This window comes from Cervus elaphus, chromosome 9 (assembly GCF_910594005.1).
Source record: "Cervus elaphus chromosome 9, mCerEla1.1, whole genome shotgun sequence".
Lineage (NCBI taxonomy): Eukaryota > Metazoa > Chordata > Mammalia > Artiodactyla > Cervidae > Cervus > Cervus elaphus.
In genome coordinates, this window is record NC_057823.1 from 23,240,763 (window position 1) to 23,257,704 (window position 16,942).

At 53.1% G+C, this 16,942-nt stretch overlaps 1 protein-coding gene across 5 annotated transcripts in view; it reads left to right on the plus strand.

Annotated features, from left to right (window-relative positions):
• The window catches only part of TLE2 (TLE family member 2, transcriptional corepressor), a 29,145-nt gene extending 12,418 nt beyond the window's left edge, over positions 1-16,727 (plus strand). For 4 of the 5 annotated variants that reach the window (XM_043912033.1, XM_043912031.1, XM_043912032.1 and 1 more), the window contains 16 exons: positions 527-589; positions 2,862-2,936; positions 3,136-3,319; positions 3,975-3,994; positions 5,092-5,199; positions 5,554-5,598; positions 6,173-6,322; positions 7,801-7,939; positions 8,598-8,758; positions 9,828-9,904; positions 10,729-10,978; positions 11,342-11,589; positions 11,710-11,857; positions 13,465-13,615; positions 14,867-14,943; positions 16,436-16,727. In XM_043912033.1, the coding sequence (XP_043767968.1) occupies positions 527-589; positions 2,862-2,936; positions 3,136-3,319; positions 3,975-3,994; positions 5,092-5,199; positions 5,554-5,598; positions 6,173-6,322; positions 7,801-7,939; positions 8,598-8,758; positions 9,828-9,904; positions 10,729-10,978; positions 11,342-11,589; positions 11,710-11,857; positions 13,465-13,615; positions 14,867-14,943; positions 16,436-16,543 (2,004 nt within the window). In that variant the 3' untranslated portion in view covers positions 16,544-16,727. The remainder of the gene's footprint in view (positions 1-526; positions 590-2,861; positions 2,937-3,135; positions 3,320-3,974; positions 3,995-5,091; positions 5,200-5,553; positions 5,599-6,172; positions 6,323-7,800; positions 7,940-8,597; positions 8,759-9,827; positions 9,905-10,728; positions 10,979-11,341; positions 11,590-11,709; positions 11,858-13,464; positions 13,616-14,866; positions 14,944-16,435) is intronic. The other variant, XM_043912034.1, reaches the window with a different exon arrangement.
• Positions 16,728-16,942: the final 215 nt, after the last annotated feature.

Below are 16,942 nucleotides of genomic sequence, written 5' to 3' on the forward strand. Positions count from 1 at the left end.
CTATACATATACATGTAGCTATTCTTTTTCAAATTCTTTCCCCCACAATGTGTATTTCTTATAGCATCACACTCCTGAGTGTGGTATACTGGGATGGCCTGTTGACTGCAGCCCCAGGGCACAGGGGCAACTGAGAGAGGGGCCATGCCTGGGAAAGACCTGGGTCCAGCCAGGGCTTGAACTTGGGATTCCAGGCTTGGGGGGCTCCACTCCCTCTGTTTATGCTGAAAGCTCCTGGTGGGGCAGGGGTAGGCCCCAGTCTGCACTGGGTGGCTGCACCTGCTTTCTGGGAATCTCTGTTGAGGGGGTCTGGCAGGTGGTATATCCGTCCTATCTCCCAGCTCAAGGCTGCACTGGATATCAGGTGGACAGCCTCTCTGCCAGACTCTCAGCCTGTGTCCCATATTTGCACCTGTGGGTGACAGGCCCCTCACCCCAAGCTTTGTAAAGGCTTGTTGTGCCCTGGAGTTGAGGTTGTGGATTGACAGCCTGCCCTCCAAGCCTCCTCCCCGTTGCTTCCTGCCAGGCCGAGATTGTGAAGCGCCTCAGTGGGATCTGTGCTCAGATTATCCCCTTCCTGACTCAGGAGGTGAGTGGGCTTCGTGGGGGTGGGGGAGGGGAACTGGAAGAAGGATTTGGCCTGGGGGTCTAGGCACTGGCTGGGCTGGGACTTTCAGGATGGAGGCAGGTGTTGGCTGAGAGGGAAGGGGGTTGGTGCTCAAACCTGCAGCCAGGCTGCCTCCGTCCAAATCCTGGTCATGTGGCCTCGGGCTAGTGGCTTGCCCTGTCTGTGCCTCTGTCATAAAATTTAGAACAGTGGCTACATACAAGGTGGTGAAGATGATGCTGGTGTTTAGTAAACACCTAATAAAAGTCTGTCCCTGGTACTTAGTCCCTACATTATGCTGATGGAAATCAGCCAGTCACAAAAGGACATATACTATGTGATTCCACTCACAGGAGGTCCCTGGAGGAGTCAGATCCACAGAGACAGGAAGTAGGTGGTGGGGCCAAGGGCTGGGGGAGGGAACGGGGTGTCAGTATTTCATGGGGACAGAGTTTCCATTTGGGAAGATGAGAAAGTTCTGGAGATGATTGTGGGAATGGTTGCAGGACAATGTGAATGTGCTTAATACCACTTAAACATGATTAAAGGGTAATTCTTATGTACTTGTAATCATAATAATACAAAAATGTGGAAAGGGGCAGATAAGGCAAGAGAGTGTGAGCACTTCATTGAAACTTAAAAAATAAAGTTAGCCCTTGTGCAAATGCCCCAAGCTCTTCAGGATCTTTGCAACCCCCATTCCTTCTTCCATCTGGAACATTCTATCTCCAGAGAGATGAGAGGACAGATTCTGACACAAGGTGCTGACACAGGGGGCCCTCACTGTGTTGGAGACCACAAAAGGGGAAAGATGCTCCTTTTGGTTTGGACCCCATCAAAACCCCATTAAGGTTTCTGGGCTCTTGAGATGGAGTGAGATTCGTTCTGTCTGGTCTCGGGTTTAGAGATGGTGTCTGAACAAGGTGGCCCAGCATGACAGAGGCCAAACTACAGTAGGAAATAGGGTAAAAGGACTTTGGGAAGGAGTGAATTAAGACACCCATATGTGCCGCAGCGAATTCCATGCTTCTAGACCAGGAGTCAGCAAACAACAACCTGAGGGCTGTATCACTGGCCCTTCACTTGTTTTGTAAATAAAGTTTTATTAGCACACATTCATGCCCATTCATATTCTTATTGTCTATGGCAGCTTTCCCCATAAAATGGCAGAGCTGAGGAGTTTCCATAGAGACCCTCTGGCCTACAAAACCAAAATCATTGATTCTCTGGCCCTTTGCAGTCAAAACATACCAACCCCTGGCCTGGACACACCCTCACAGGTGTGCCCCATACAGGACGCCCCATCAGTATCCTGACACCTCCTTAGTGGGAACAGCCCCAATCTCCATCCTGGGTAGTTTGGGTGCAAAAGTGGCCTTAGAGAGAACACAGGAGCCACCAGCTATATGTGGCCATTTACATCTGTGTTAATTTTTATTTCTTCTATAATATATTACATTAAATTAATATGTAAATTTGTCAAATTAATTAAAGGAGGCATCTCGTTACTCGGTTGCACCAGCCACATTTCAAGTGCTCAGTGGCTGCAAATGGCTTCTGTATCCAACAGTGCAGTCGAGGATGTTTTATCACCGTGTGAAGGGGGGAGAGGAAGGAAGGAAGGAGGGTGGGATGAGGGTGGGGTGCATGGGGGGCCCTTTAGAGATTGCCAGTTTGTATTTTGTGACCTGGGTGATTGGTCCATGGCTGCTTATTTGTACAGTGGTTCTTTACTGGGGGGTAATTCTGTCCCCAGGGGACACTGGGTGATGGTGGGGACATTTGTGGTTGTCACTGCTGGGGGTGTTTCTGGCATCCAGTGAGTGTTGGGGGCAGGGATGGGGCTCCACACACCACAGTGGCCGGGACAGTCCCCATACAGGGTGACCCAGCCACGATGTCAGCAGTGCCAAAGGCGGGGACTCTGATGTATAAACTCCGCTTTCTAAGTATTGGTTTGAACTGCACTGCAGTGCTTTGTTTGTTTCCTGATTTTGAAAGGAGAGAAAGAAAATATAATAGAAAGAGCAAGTGAGAGAAGAAGAGGGGCGGGTCCTTTCCTGATGGTCCAGTGCTCCCAATGTAGGGGGTGCGGCTTGGATTCCTGGTCAGGGAACTAAGATCCCACATGCCGGCAGGGTGTGACTGATTAAAAAAAGGGGGGGGGGTCCCAGAGGGTGTTGTCTGAGAAGTGGGGTCTCTGATCAGATAAGGGAGCTCTCCTGAGCGCCCCTGACCCCACCCCTACCTCCAGCACCAACAGCAGGTCCTGCAGGCCGTGGAGCGGGCCAAGCAGGTGACAGTCGGGGAGCTGAACAGTCTCATTGGGGTGAGTCATCTTGTGCCCGCCCTGCCCTCGGTGGTGAAGCTGGGGGTGCTGGGTGGGCAGCTAGCTGGCCTGGGCTCCAGTAGCCTTGGAGACCCCAAGGCGTGCCCTCTCTGCCCAGACACAGCCTCTCTGGCTAGGGGAAGCGGGGGCTCCCAGGGTCTGCCCCCGCCCGCCCCTGGCCCACCCCCCTCCTCTCCAGCAGCAGCAGCTCCAGCCACTGGCCCACCATGCCCCCCCTGTGCCCCTCACCCCTCGCCCAGCGGGGCTGGTGGGCGGCAGTGCCACGGGGCTGCTGGCCCTGTCGGGAGCCCTGGCCGCCCAGGCTCAGCTGGCCGCGGTCACCAAGGAGGACCGGGCAGGTGTGGAGGCGGAGGGGTCCAGAGGTGAGTGGACATTCCCATGGCAGGGGCTGGGGGCATGGGGAGAGGATAGCAGGATCACTAAACTCATCTAAATGAGAGGGAATGGGACTTCCCAGGTGGCTCAGTGGTAAAGAAGCTGCCTGCCAATGCAGGAGACATGGATTCGATCTCTGGTCCAGGATGATCCCACATGCTGTGGAGCAACTAAGCCTATGTGCCACAATAATTGAACCTGTGCTCTAGAGCTGAGGAGCCACAACTACTGAATCCTGCGCTCCTTAGAGCCCGTGCTCCACAACAAGCCACTGTGATGAGAAGCTCGCCTAACTCAACTAGCGAGTAGCCCACACAGTAGCAAAAACCCAGCACAGCCTTAAAAGAAATAATTAATAAAATTTAAAAATGTGAGGGAATGGAGGGGGCTGCAGAGTTGCAGGTTCAATTCTGTTCCCCATGGGCTATGTGTCTCTGGGCAAGTTTTAAACCTCTCTGGGCACCTATCTGAATGGTGCAGGGAAGGGCTAGTCCACTCCTTGCCAGGGTGTTAGAAGGAGGAGGGAGTTTCTGAGTTGGGAAGAGGGCTTTATGTGCTGTGGACGCCTGAGCACTCTAGCACCGTGGGATATAACCCCCCTTCTTTTCCTTTCTCTCTCTTTACCTCACCCCCGCCCACCAGTGGAGAGAGTCCCTAGCAGGGTAAGTTGACAGGCTCGGGGGACTTGCCCTCTTATCTAACATTTGCTTTGTATTCACATGTGGCTGAAGCTGCTTGTTCTGAGCTGTTAGAGGCCTCAGAAGGAGACCACATCCCGCTTTCACACTGTGTAGCCTTTTTTGGGGGGGGGTAGGGGACTGCCCATAAGACTAGAGTTTTATTTATTTCAAATTTTCCATCTCTAGCGATTTTTGCAATAGAATAAATGAATGCATGCCTGGGTAGCATTCCATCCATTCCTCCATCATTAATTTATCCCTCATCCTCTCCATTTTTATCATCTACAAGAGTGCTGCACAACAGAAATATCATGTGAGCCCTGTAGGTAGTTTTTAAAAATTGTTTAGTTTTGCACTCATTACAGATGTGCAGGAAGCTGCAAAGAAATGTACAAGGAGGTCCCCTGTACCCCTCACCCAGTGATAACATCTTTGAGTGTCACAGTCAGAAAATAGACATGGGTGCACCCCACAGGGCTTATTCCCACTGCATGGTTTTACATGCACTCAAGTGTGTGTGTGTGTTTCCATGCATTTTCAATCACATATTTAACTTTCTGTAAACATCACTATGAATTTTCCAGTAGCCACATTAGAAAAGTTAAGCAGGTGAAATGAATTTCAACAGTAAATTTTATTTAACACAATGCATCTACAATATTTCAACCTGTAATCAACATAAAACGTTTTTTGTTTTTTGAGCAGAGAAAGGTTTATTGCAGGGCCATGCAAAGAGACCTGCAAGGTTGGCTCATGCCTCCCTTAGAACCCAAACTCACAACATAAAACAGTCTTAATGGGATCTTTTCTGTCTCCAAGCTCCGAATGCATTTTGCACTCAGAGCTTATTTCAGTTTGCACGGGTGCCCCCCAGGGGCCCTTGGGTGATGTCTGGGGACATTTGTGATTGTCACAACACCACTGAATCTGCCCTTGGAAGGTCCTTTTTTCCAGATGAGAAGCTTGGGGCACAGATCCTAGTAACAGTGATGGGGATCCTCGGTTCTGGCTGGGCCAGGACCCAGTCTTGGGCTCAGGGCTCTCACTCTTTCTCCTGCCTGGCCCCTGTGGCTCTGCAGAGTGTGTCTCCCTCACCCCCGGAGAGTGTGGTGGAAGAGGAGCGGCCCAGCGGCCTGGGTGGAAATGGAAAGCAGAGAGCCGAGGAGAAGGATCTGTCAGGACCGTATGTGAGTAGAGGGGGAGGCTCGCATGGACTTGGGTGGGCAGATGGGGGTGGGGTGAGGCCGACCAGCCTGAGAGGTTGATTGCCTCTGTGGGTCGAGAGCTGGGAAGGAGGTAAGGATGCTTCTGGCCTCCGGCTCTCCCCCCACCGCACAGAGGGGTAAACTGAGGCCACACAGCACCTCTTGGGTCAGATTCATCTTCTCCATTCTTCTCCATTGAGAGATTTCCCCCACTGGCCTCCCTTGTACTTGAACCAAGCCCCAGAATCCCAATCAGACCCTCCCAGGGAGATGTAAGGGGGTGTGGAGGCAGGGGTAGGACCAGGGTGAGCTCTCTTCCCCCCCGTGTCCCCCCAGGAGAGTGACGAGGACAAGAGCGATTACAACCTGGTGGTGGATGAGGTGAGTCAGGGTCCAGGCTCTTCCTGCTCTGACCTCAGTTCTGGTCTGGGCACAGAGCAGGCAGTGGGTTATCTGGGGGAGTTGGGGGGCCTAGGGGGAGTGGGGGCCTGGTGTTCCCCTCTCTGTGGGATGGCTGGGATGGGGATGCTCTGGGGCCAGGGGGAATAGGGGAAACCAGGACATCCCAGGCTGACCTCCTGTCCATAGCATAGGTGGGGAAATTGAGGCCCAGAGAACCCCAGAGGTGGGCAATGGAAGTGGCTTCATGCCCTGGTTCTCTGCGTGACTTTGGGGCAGTGACACCCCTTCCCTGGCCTCACTTTTCCTCATATGTTCAGTGGGGGGAAACAAAACCAAGCCCATATAGAGTTGTTGCTCTGTGTAGCTTATGTCCTTAAACCCATTGTACAGATGAATCAACTGAGGCACAGGGAGGTTTCATAATCCTCCCAAGGTGGGTCCTAGATGTCCATCCTAGAGGCCGGGGTGGAACACAGGTTGGGTATAGAGAGGAGCTCTCCTTCCTCTGCCACTTCAGCCATGCCCCCATTCATCGTCACCTCCTCAAACCCAGGACCAACCCTCCGAGCCCCCCAGCCCAGCAACCACCCCATGTGGAAAGGCACCTACATGCATCCCTGCTCGTCGGGACCTCGTGGACAGTCCAGCCTCCTTGGCCTCCAGCCTTGGCTCACCGCTCCCCAGAGCCAAGGAACTCGTCCTGGTAAGGAGTTGGGGGGCCTTGAAACTCATTTTATTCATCCCAGGGACCTGAAAACAGACTGCCGCGTTAGATGTGGGATGAGGGAAATGAGCCAGGCTGGTGTGGTCCAGCATTCCCTTCCTGATTATTTTGTTCCTAAAAGTCCACCTCTGCATTAGCCTGGTAATTTTTCCTAAGTGGACTCATTCCGTGGAATCTCAGTAAATCTGAAAAGGCAACTTTGTAAATAATATTAAAAGGTAACTCACCATCTTATGTGGAAAACAAGTGTCTCTAGCACTAGATAGGAAGTCAGTGAAAATAAATACAGTGAGTGAAACTATAGAATTGGCAACTAGCCAGGCTGACTCCAGCCCTGTGAATGTTAAGGTCTTGGGGACACACACACCAGCCCCAACTGTAAGGAAAGATGACTCTTACCAGAAAAACTTTCTCCTTGCTTCTCCTGATGTTTGATGCCAGGTGTAGGGGACCACCTGACAGCACTCCCCCACCCCTCCCAACACCCCCGGGCATTCTCAGTTCTGCTCGGTTTGTCCCTGCCCCCAATTCTTCCCCAGACCCCTGCCCTGCACTTACCAGGGAGACTGTGTCGGTTTCTAGGCCTCCCCTCCCAGCAGGTTGCTATGGCAACTGCCAAGGTTGGGGCTCCCATGGCATCTCCTGTGCCCTCCTCCCATGCCGAGGAGATGCAGAGTGGGAGGGGCAGTGCTATTTTAATGGAGAAGCCCCCAGAAGGCCCCCCTCTCCCCATGTTGGCCCCAACTACTCCCTGCCATGGGTGTGTGAATGTGGTTGTCACAAAACGTGTGATCCTGTGAAGGAAAGATAGGGTGCAGCCCACACAAGATGAGGAAGTGAAGTTTCTTGAAAGGCAAAGAAAGCGATGACAGAAAGCCGAGATGGAGCTTGTTCCTACATGGAGGTTCAGCTTCCCCTCTCTTCCAGGGTCACCATGGGGAGGGACAGCGGTGGGGGACATCCCCTCCTCATGGGGAGCAAATAGGTGCCCAGCAGTACTAGGGTCTTGCCTTGGGAGCACCCTGTGGTCTCCTGCTTGCAGAGCCCATCCTAGAGTTTGGTCCTCTGCCCTAAAGGATGTGACACCCTCTAAGTCTGTGTACTGCCTTCTCTCGTGATCCCCATGGTATGTGAATGTTCACCACCCTTTTTTACCCTGCGGCTGCATCGTATACCTTATCACACACATGCGCGATTCTCCCAAGACTGCGTGGGTTCCTGTGTATGCCTCCCGAGGGCCGATGCTCAGGTGTCCACCTGGAGTTCGGATGTGCATGGATGCTCACATGGGTCCCGTGCTCAGGGGGTCACCTGTGGGGCCTGTTCCCAGGTGTCTGTGTATACCTGCCATGAGCCCTGGTCTGCCCCAGGGGTACCTGCTCTCACTTTCCGCCCAGATCCTTGGACTACAAGGCACCAGGTGCCTGGTGGTGTTCAGTCCTTCCCTTTCCCCCCAGAACGATCTTCCGGTCAGCACACCCGCCTCCAAATCCTGCGACTCCTCCCCGCCCCAGGACGCATCCACCCCTGGGCCCAGCTCGGCCAGTCACCTCCGCCAGCTAGCAGCCAAGCCTGCCCCTTCCACAGACAGTATTGGTGAGTCCTTGCTCCCTTCTGGGGAGTTCTTGAAAATGGGGGTGGAGAGGCAGGAGGTTTGGTTTACAGCCCTGGCATTACCTTGCCCTTTCCATGACTCTGAGCTAGACACTGCCTCACTCTGGGCTTCTTGTTTCTTCATTGTCTTGGCTTGATGGCGGCAGGGGTCAACTGAGTCCCAGAGAGGGGAAGTAACTTTCTTGGGGGCTCCAGTACCCTAGAAAGACAAGTTTTGGAGTTACACATGCTTGGGTTTGAGGTCAGCTTTGGACACTTACTCGCTGTGTGACCTTGGGCAAGTGACCTGACTTCTCTGAGCCTCACTTTCCCCATCATTATTATGGGGGTTGGGGTAGAGGGATGTACCCAAGATGGGCAAGGTTGGAGGTTAGGGGTAGAGTGGGGGAGGTTTGAGGATGTTCCTGAGATGTTGCTGGACAATTGAGTCTGGGTTTTGAAGGATGCGTAGGAGTTCAACAACTGAAAAAGGAAAGGGAAAGGCTTGTTGGCCAGAGTGAACAGCATCTGTTAAGTGTCTAGAGATAGGACAGGGTATGGTGGATGCTGTGCTAGAACATGAGAACCTTGGAGCTCCCCTAGGGCAGTTGGACCTGAGCCCAACATGCCTGAAAACCTGTCTTTGTCCCTTCTTACTCAGCCCTGAGGAGTCCCCTGACCCTGTCCAGTCCCTTCACCACATCCTTCAGCCTGGGCTCCCACAGCGCCCTGAACGGGGACCTCTCTGTGCCCGGCTCCTACGTCAGCCTCCACCTGTCCCCCCAGGTCAGCGGCTCTGTGGTGTATGGACGCTCCCCCATGGTGAGTCCTCAGGGTGAGAGATGCCCGGTGTCAGCAGGACCCAGGGGCTGGGGGCTGGGAGGAGAAACCAGGTACACGTGGAAAGACCAGGGAATGGGGAAAGTGAGGGGAGTCCTGGCTTGGTGAGTGCATGTGAGAAGATGATCTAACGGTCTCAGTAGCCCCACAGGCTTAGTACAGATAAGCACCTGTGACTATGGAAAAGACAACTGTGATCATGCTGCATTAAGAGAAACAAAACCCCAAACATGGAATGTGAGAGTCCCCTTCAGCCTTCTGGCAGATGGTGTACAGTAGTTTGCCCTGATTTTTGAGGGACTTCGATGATTCTGGTAGATTGCAGAGAAAGGACTAGGCCAGGGAGAGGACAGAAGTGATATCCATGAGGAGGAGCTAAAGGAGAGGCATGAGACCCCTAAGCTGCAGCAAGGGGAGGAGACAAGGTCTGTGTGGGCCCCAGTACTGGGATGAATGCTGGCTAGAGCGAGCCGTCCTGAAGTGGCTATAGATGCCTCCAGAGGGAACAAAATGTCTGTCACTGGAGTTACCCCAGGCCAGAGGCTGGATGGGCAAGTGACATTGTAGAACAGAGGTCAGCAGTGTTTTCTGTAAAGGGCTACATAGTGAGCATTTTTGGCTTGGCAGACCAGTTGGTTCCTATCACAACTACCTGACTCTGCTTTCATAGCTCAAAACCATCCTAGACAATATATACAGGAATGGGTATGGCTGTGTGCCAGTAAAACTTTATTTACAAATACAAGCAGGGGGCCGTGGTTTGCTGACCCCTGTTCTGAGCATTGGACAGGAGATTCATCAGGATCCCTCCAATTCTGGGGTGCTAGGATTCTCCAGCTAGAGTCCTTGGGGTTCCCTCTATGAAAGCCTCCACTTTCCCATCTGTAGGATAGGTAGAGAAGAGGGCACCTCCCCTTTCTTGGGAGGGGCTGATAAATTGGTGGGGAGGGGTCCTCTGATAAACGGAGAGGGATGTGGCAAGTGAGCACAGGAGAGGCAGACACGGGTTTTAATCACCCTCCCCGTGACACCCCCATTGGTGTTTTGGCAGATGGCATTTGAGTCTCACCCACATCTCCGAGGGTCGTCCATCTCTTCCTCCCTGCCCACCATCCCTGGGGGAAAGCCGTGAGTACCAGGGTGGTGCTCCCTGCCTCCTCTGAGGTGCTTATATTGTGGGGGGGGGGGGGTTGGGCTCTCCCTCTGCGTGTCGCAAAAGTCTCTTCTGTAAGATAACTGGGGCTCCCAGAGTTGCTGTCTGGATAAAGAGATATGTAACAAGCAGGATCTAGACTAGGTTGCTGTCTGGATAAAGAGATATGTAACAAGCAGGATCTAGACCAGGGGTTCTCAGCAGGGCGTAGATTTGTGCTGCCCCTCCCCCAGGACATTTGGTGAAGTCCGGTGATATGTTTGATTGTCACACCCCAATGCTTCTAGCCTCTAGAAGCATGGGACCCAAGGATGCTGCTCCATACCCAATAATGTATCCCACCCCAGAGAATGAGCTGGCCCCAAGATCGGTAGAACTTTTTGCCATGAGGAGAACATTCTATACTTAGGGCTGTCTGATCTGAGAGCCATCCGCCATCTGTGGCTATTGAGCACTTCAAATGTGGTCACTGCAACTGAGGAACTGAAATTTTACATTTCTTTGAATTTAACTGGCCCCGTGTGGCTGCTATTGGACTGCGTTGTCTGGAACTCACAAGGCATCTTCCTGGATCTTCTATTCACCGACATGTACTAAGTGCTTGCTTCCCAAGCGCCAGGCCACAGCCAGACCACTTCCTCTTTTGTATCGCGCTGACCGTGCCACATCACCTTTGATCCTGGGGCCCTGTCCCTAAACACATGGGGGCACAGGCAGGGGAAGACCCCTCCCTGCCCTGGGGGGTGAGGGTAAGGAGGGTCCCGGCTCCTTGTGCATCATGCCCTACCTCCATGTCCAGGGCCTACTCCTTCCATGTGTCTGCGGACGGGCAGATGCAGCCCGTGCCCTTCCCTTCCGATGCACTGGTGGGCGCAGGCATCCCGCGGCACGCGCGGCAGCTGCACACGCTGGCGCACGGCGAGGTGGTCTGCGCAGTCACCATCAGCGGCTCCACACAGCACGTGTACACGGGTGGCAAGGGCTGCGTGAAGGTGTGGGACGTGGGCCAGCCCGGCGCCAAGATGCCAGTGGCCCAGCTGGACTGCCTGGTGAGGGTGGGGCGGGGCCTGCAGACAAGGGATGGGGACCTTGCAGGCCAGAGGGGCAGGGCTTATAGGCCACCTAGGGGTGGGGCTATAGGTTATAGGCCAATGGGTGGAGTTTATAGGCCAACCAGGGTTGGGCCTTTGGCCAATTAGGGGCAGAGCTCTTAGGGCACTGACAGGTGGAGATTATAGGCCAACAGGACACGATTTATAGCCCAACAGGGATGGGGTTTATGGGCCAATGGGTGGAATTCAAGGGCCAACCAGGGGCAGAGCTTATAGGCCAATGGGATGATTTCTTCAGCTGGGTTCCTGCAGGCTTGGCTGGAGGTCCCACCTACTGTCCTTGCGTCTCTCCCCTCCCAGAACCGGGACAACTACATTCGTTCCTGCAAGTTGCTGCCTGACGGCCGGAGTCTGATCGTGGGCGGTGAAGCCAGCACCTTGTCCATCTGGGACCTGGCGGCACCCACTCCTCGCATCAAGGCGGAGCTGACCTCCTCGGCGCCCGCTTGCTATGCCCTGGCCGTCAGTCCTGACGCCAAGGTCTGCTTCTCCTGCTGCAGCGATGGCAACATCGTGGTCTGGGACCTGCAGAACCAGACCATGGTCAGGTGGGTGGCCGGTGCCCTGTGACCCCGGGCAAGCTCCTGCCATCTTCTGTTGGTGCCGCCTGGGAAGACGCTAAAGCGGCACCGCCTCCGGGGTTGACACCTGGGCCCTCCTTTCTCCAGGCAGTTCCAGGGCCACACGGATGGGGCCAGCTGCATTGACATTTCGGATTATGGCACTCGGCTCTGGACAGGGGGCCTGGACAACACCGTGCGCTGCTGGGACCTGCGGGAGGGCCGCCAGCTGCAGCAGCATGACTTCAGCTCCCAGGTGCCACACGGGGTCTGGCAGAAGTGGGACACAAGCTCCAGGAATCCAGCCTCCCTTTCTCTCCCCCGAGGCACCCAGATGCCAGATAGGACCAAACACCTAGTCTCTATGTCCATCTTTCTTGTCCTTGAGACATATCCAGTCATTCCTCTTTAATCAGCCCTTCAAAGACAGACAGGGAAACACAAAGGAGATGATTCATATCAAGCTCCGAGGCTACTAAGACCCTCAGATCATCTTCCCAGATGATCTTGCCAAGACATTCCCCTGTTCCTTTGTCTTCTCCTGTGTAGCTGGTTTCTCCTCCCAGCCTTCAGGTCCCTCTTGACCCTCCTGAGAGCTCCTGACCTACCCCCACCCCAGGACTCATCACGGAGGAGCTGCTGACCCCAGGGGATAGATAGAAGCTGATGTAGGAGCTGGATACAGAGAGGTCTCTGTTGGGAGTGCTGTGAAAATCGAGACCAAAGTATGCAGTAAAGGGGCTGGACAGAATCATGGGGCTCCCTGGGGCTGAGCAAATAGTCAAGGACAGGTCTTGAGGTACCTTGGACCCAGATCCTGTCTCCTGCTGCTTTGGGGGCAGGTTGTGAGCTCCTTGGCATGTTTTTTTAAGGCCTCTGTGCTCTAGTCTTACACACACCATGCCCTATGACCCCTCTAGATCTTCCCACTTATTGTTCCTTCTGACTGACATGCCTTTCCCTTCCTTCCTCCAACTGGTAAACTCCTACCCATCCTTCAAAACCCATCTCCAATTTGCCTCCTCCTTGAAGCCTGCTGGGAACTAGCTTCCAAACTCATTTTACCTTCTCTTCTCTTTAGCTTGAAGCTTCCTTTGATAGGGACATCAGGAGTGCAGGTGGATACAGTTGTCCATTCCCTGTCCCCAACACTTAGATGGGTGGCTTCATATCTGGTGATCCCATGGTGAATATCTCCCATCCCACCTGCCCACCCTCTTCTTTATACAGGGACACTTCTATATGGCCAGGAACATGCAAAACCTTCTACTCTTCTCTCTGCTGTGAATGTAGGGTTCTTTCCATATGTGTCTCATTTATCAGGAAGACTTAGAAAGGCTTAGGATTGAAGAGGGCCTCACTGCTCTCTGTGCTGTGCTTGACGTGGCGCACAGACCGACGAGGCCACTGCATCCTTTCAAATAAAAGTAAAAAGAGGTGTTGGCAAGTGGGGAACGTTCCAGGCTGGGAGTTGGGAGGCCTGGTCTTTCTCGGACTTGCTCTGTGACCTTGAGCTGGACGTGGCCTCAGCTTCCCTTCCACCATCTGCTCAAGGGGAGCTGCGGTCCTCGCCGGCTTCATCCCCTCCCTCCCTCCCTCTCTCCTTCCCTCCCAGAGCTGTTGTGCGTTCAGAGAAGATAATGGATGTGAGGCCCCGGGGCTCCGTGTAATTCTGATTAATATTAATGATTCGACACGCAGTTGCCTGCTGCGCTCCGCTCCAGGCCCAGGGCCAGCTGCCTCTAAATGCAGGAGCTCCAGCGGCAGAACGCTGGACCGCTCCCCTCCTCCCCTGGCCCCCCCAGCTCTGGGCGTCCCCCCACCACATGCCAAGGGGTTTTTGTCTCCTCTCTTCACCCCTAGATTTTTTCCCTGGGCCACTGCCCTAACCAGGACTGGCTGGCCGTTGGCATGGAGAGCAGTAGTGTGGAGCTCCTACATGTCCGGAAGCCCGAGAAATATCAGCTGCATCTCCACGAGAGCTGCGTGCTGTCCCTCAAGTTTGCCTCCTGCGGTGCGTCTCTGGGGCTTGGGTGGGGCCTCAGGGAGCTGGGGAGCTGAGGCAGGGTTGCCAAAACACAACAACAACAACAAAAACCCACAACAGAAAAAGAGGATGCCTGATTACATTTGAATCTTAGATAAACAACACATCACTCCTTAATAGAAGTATGTCCCAAGTATTGCCTGGGACAATACTCTAACCAGAGGTCCCAAACCTCTGGGATCTATTGCCTGATGATCTAAGGTAGAGCTGATGTAATAATAATAGGAATAAAGTGCACAATAAATATCATGCGCTGGAATCACCTTGAAGCCACCCCCTCTTATCTTGTTCCCCATGGAAAAATTGTCTTCCATGAAACCGGTCCCTGGTGCCAAAAAGGTTGGGGACCACTGCTCTAAAGGACAAAGAATTTGTTAGCATGTCTCAAGCACCTTGTGGGATATACTTGTACACTAAACAGCATATAATTTATTAGCATAAGTATATCCCCAAAATGTATGAGATATGATTTATACTATTTTAGTGCAGATAGATCTCAAATATTGCATGGGATATACTTACACTAATTTTTTTGTTGTTTTCAGTATTGATATATCCCAAGTAGTTCATGAGACTTACATATACTTAAAAAAAACAGAGAGACTTCCCTGGTGGCCCAGTGGCTTCCAATGCAGGGAGCCTGGGTTTAATCCCTGGTTAGGGAACTAGATCCCACATGCCCTAACTAAGACCTGGCACAGCCAAATAAATATTTGTTAAAAAATAGATAATGAACTATTTGGGACCCACCTGTACTAAAAATGATGCATGGTTGATCTTAGGTTCAAATGTAACTAAGCACCCTGGTTTTTCTTTTTGTTTGGCTTCTTTCCCCCCATTTTGGCCACGCCACATAGCTTTTGGGATATTAGTTCCCTGAGCAGGGATTGAACCTGGTCCCTCAGCAGTGAAAGCACAGAGTTCTAACCACTGGACAAGTAGGGAACTCCCTGGGCACCCTATTTTTATCTGGCCACCCTCTCTTTGGGGCTCCCCCTTCTTGAAGGTCAGCTGAAGCTCTTTGGGACCTTAGGTTCACCATCTGGAACTTGGGAGGAAGGCTGGAGCCTCAGCAAAGGGGCTTCCTGTCTGCCAGGGGAGGGCAGAGATGAGGAAAGGGAGGGAGAGGACAGACCAGGTTGCCCTGTCTCTGTCCGCCACCCCCAGCCCTGGCTTCCTCCAGTCCACCGCCCTCCTGAACTCACCCTCCTCCCCCAGGGCGGTGGTTCGTGAGCACGGGGAAGGACAACCTGCTCAATGCCTGGAGGACGCCGTACGGGGCCAGCATCTTCCAGGTACTGCATGTCTGAGGTCTCTGCCCCCACACCACCACTGCAGGACACCAGGTGCCCCAGGACCCAGAGAGGGGTGGGGGTTGAACAGGACAGCATCCTCACCAGCCTGGAGCTACTAAAGCAGGCGGTCAGCCTGAAGGCCACATCTGTGCACAAACGTGTGTTATTAGTTGTGATAAATCCATATAAAATTCACCATCTTAACCATCTTTAAAGGCACAGCTCAGTGGCATTAAGTACATTCACACTGTCCTACAGCCACCCCACCATCATCTCCAGAACTTTCTCATCTTCCCATGCTGAAACTCTGTCCCCATGAGACACTGACTTCCCATCCCCCGGCCCCACCGTCTACTTCCTGTCTCTGTGGATTTGATGACTCATATGAGTGGGATCACACAAACTATTCTTCTGTGTCTCACTTCTCTCACTGAGCATCACATCCCCAGGGTCCATCCATGATGTAGCAGGTGTCAGAACCTCCTTCTGTTTTAAGGAATATAAAGGCTGATATCCTACTGTGTGGACGGACCACATGGATGCTAGGATTGTTTCCACTTCTGGGCGGCTGTGAATTGCGCCACTGTGAACATTCATGTACATTTTCCTGTGCATGCCTGTTTTCATTTCTCCTGGGCAGCTATCTTGGAGTGGAATTGCTGAGAGTTGTTTAATTTTTGGAGGAACTGCCAGACTCTTTCCCAAATTTTTCATTCCCACTGGCAACATGGAATGGTTCCGATTTCTCTCCATCCTCCACAACACTTGTTCTGGCGTCTTTCTTGGAGCCATCCTGCTCAATGAGGAACGGTTTTTACATTTTTTAAAGGGTTGTGGGGAAAAAAAATAGTAGATGATGTAACACTGACTGATTTGGTTCTTGTACTTACTGGCCAGAGCTCATTGGACTTAAATGAGCTTTCAGGTCAAAGCCTGAAAATTTACCATTGGGCCCTTTTCAGAAGTAGTTTGCTGAGGGCATTCCCTGGTGGTCCAGTGGTTAGGACTCTGTGCTCTCACTGCCCAGAGCTTGGGTTCAATCCCTGGTTGGGGAACTAAGATCCCTCAAGCTGAGTGGCCAAAAAAAAAACAAAAAGTTTGCAGAGTTCTGGTGTAGGTCATCCTGCTTTAAGCCTTAGCTCTCTTCTGTGCTGTGTGACCTCATGTCTGGTACACACCCTCTCTGAGCTTTCCAGGAGATGGCGGTTCTCCTGTTCTAGGGAACTGAGTTCCTGCTCTTCCCAGGAGCATCATCACTGTTCTCTGGAAGAACTGTTACCCTCCTTCTCTCCTCATGGCCAGGCTCACTGTGTTGGGCCCCCAAGTCCTGTCTCAGCTCCGGCCTTGACCATGGCTCACCCTTGGGGACAGGCGCTGCCCCAGTTGCCTTGTGTCTTCCCTCTGAACGTGCAGGTGGTCAGGAGCATGAGCCAGACCGTGCTGGCCTTGGCCGCGCCTCACTCTCCCCTCCCCCGCCCCATCCTGTCCACAGTCCAAGGAGTCCTCCTCCGTGCTCAGTTGTGACATCTCCGGGAACAACAAGTACATCGTGACAGGCTCTGGGGACAAGAAGGCCACCGTGTATGAGGTGGTCTACTGAGACCCCCCCCTTCCTGCACCCCTGGCCTGACTCCCAGGGGAGGGTCATTCTGAACCTCCCCCCTAAGTCCTACCACAAGCCCTAAATCTCATCCATGCTCTGGCTGACCCCTCGTGTCCTCCCCTGCTGGATATGGGGCCAGATGCACAGGGGGACCTTGGGGAAATAAATGTATTTATCACAACTGCCTTTTTGTTTTGGGTTGGAGAACTGGGGACATTGCTCGTCCTGAAGGAACAGGGTGAGCAAATGGTGATTTCAGAACCTTACTTAGCGGGTGGAAAAGTGCTCATCAGCAAGAGCCACCCCCTGTAAACCAGTCTCTCCTCCTCGGCACAGCTGACATTGGGGCTGCATAATTCCCGGTTGGGGAGCCATGCCAGGCCCTGTGGGGTGCTG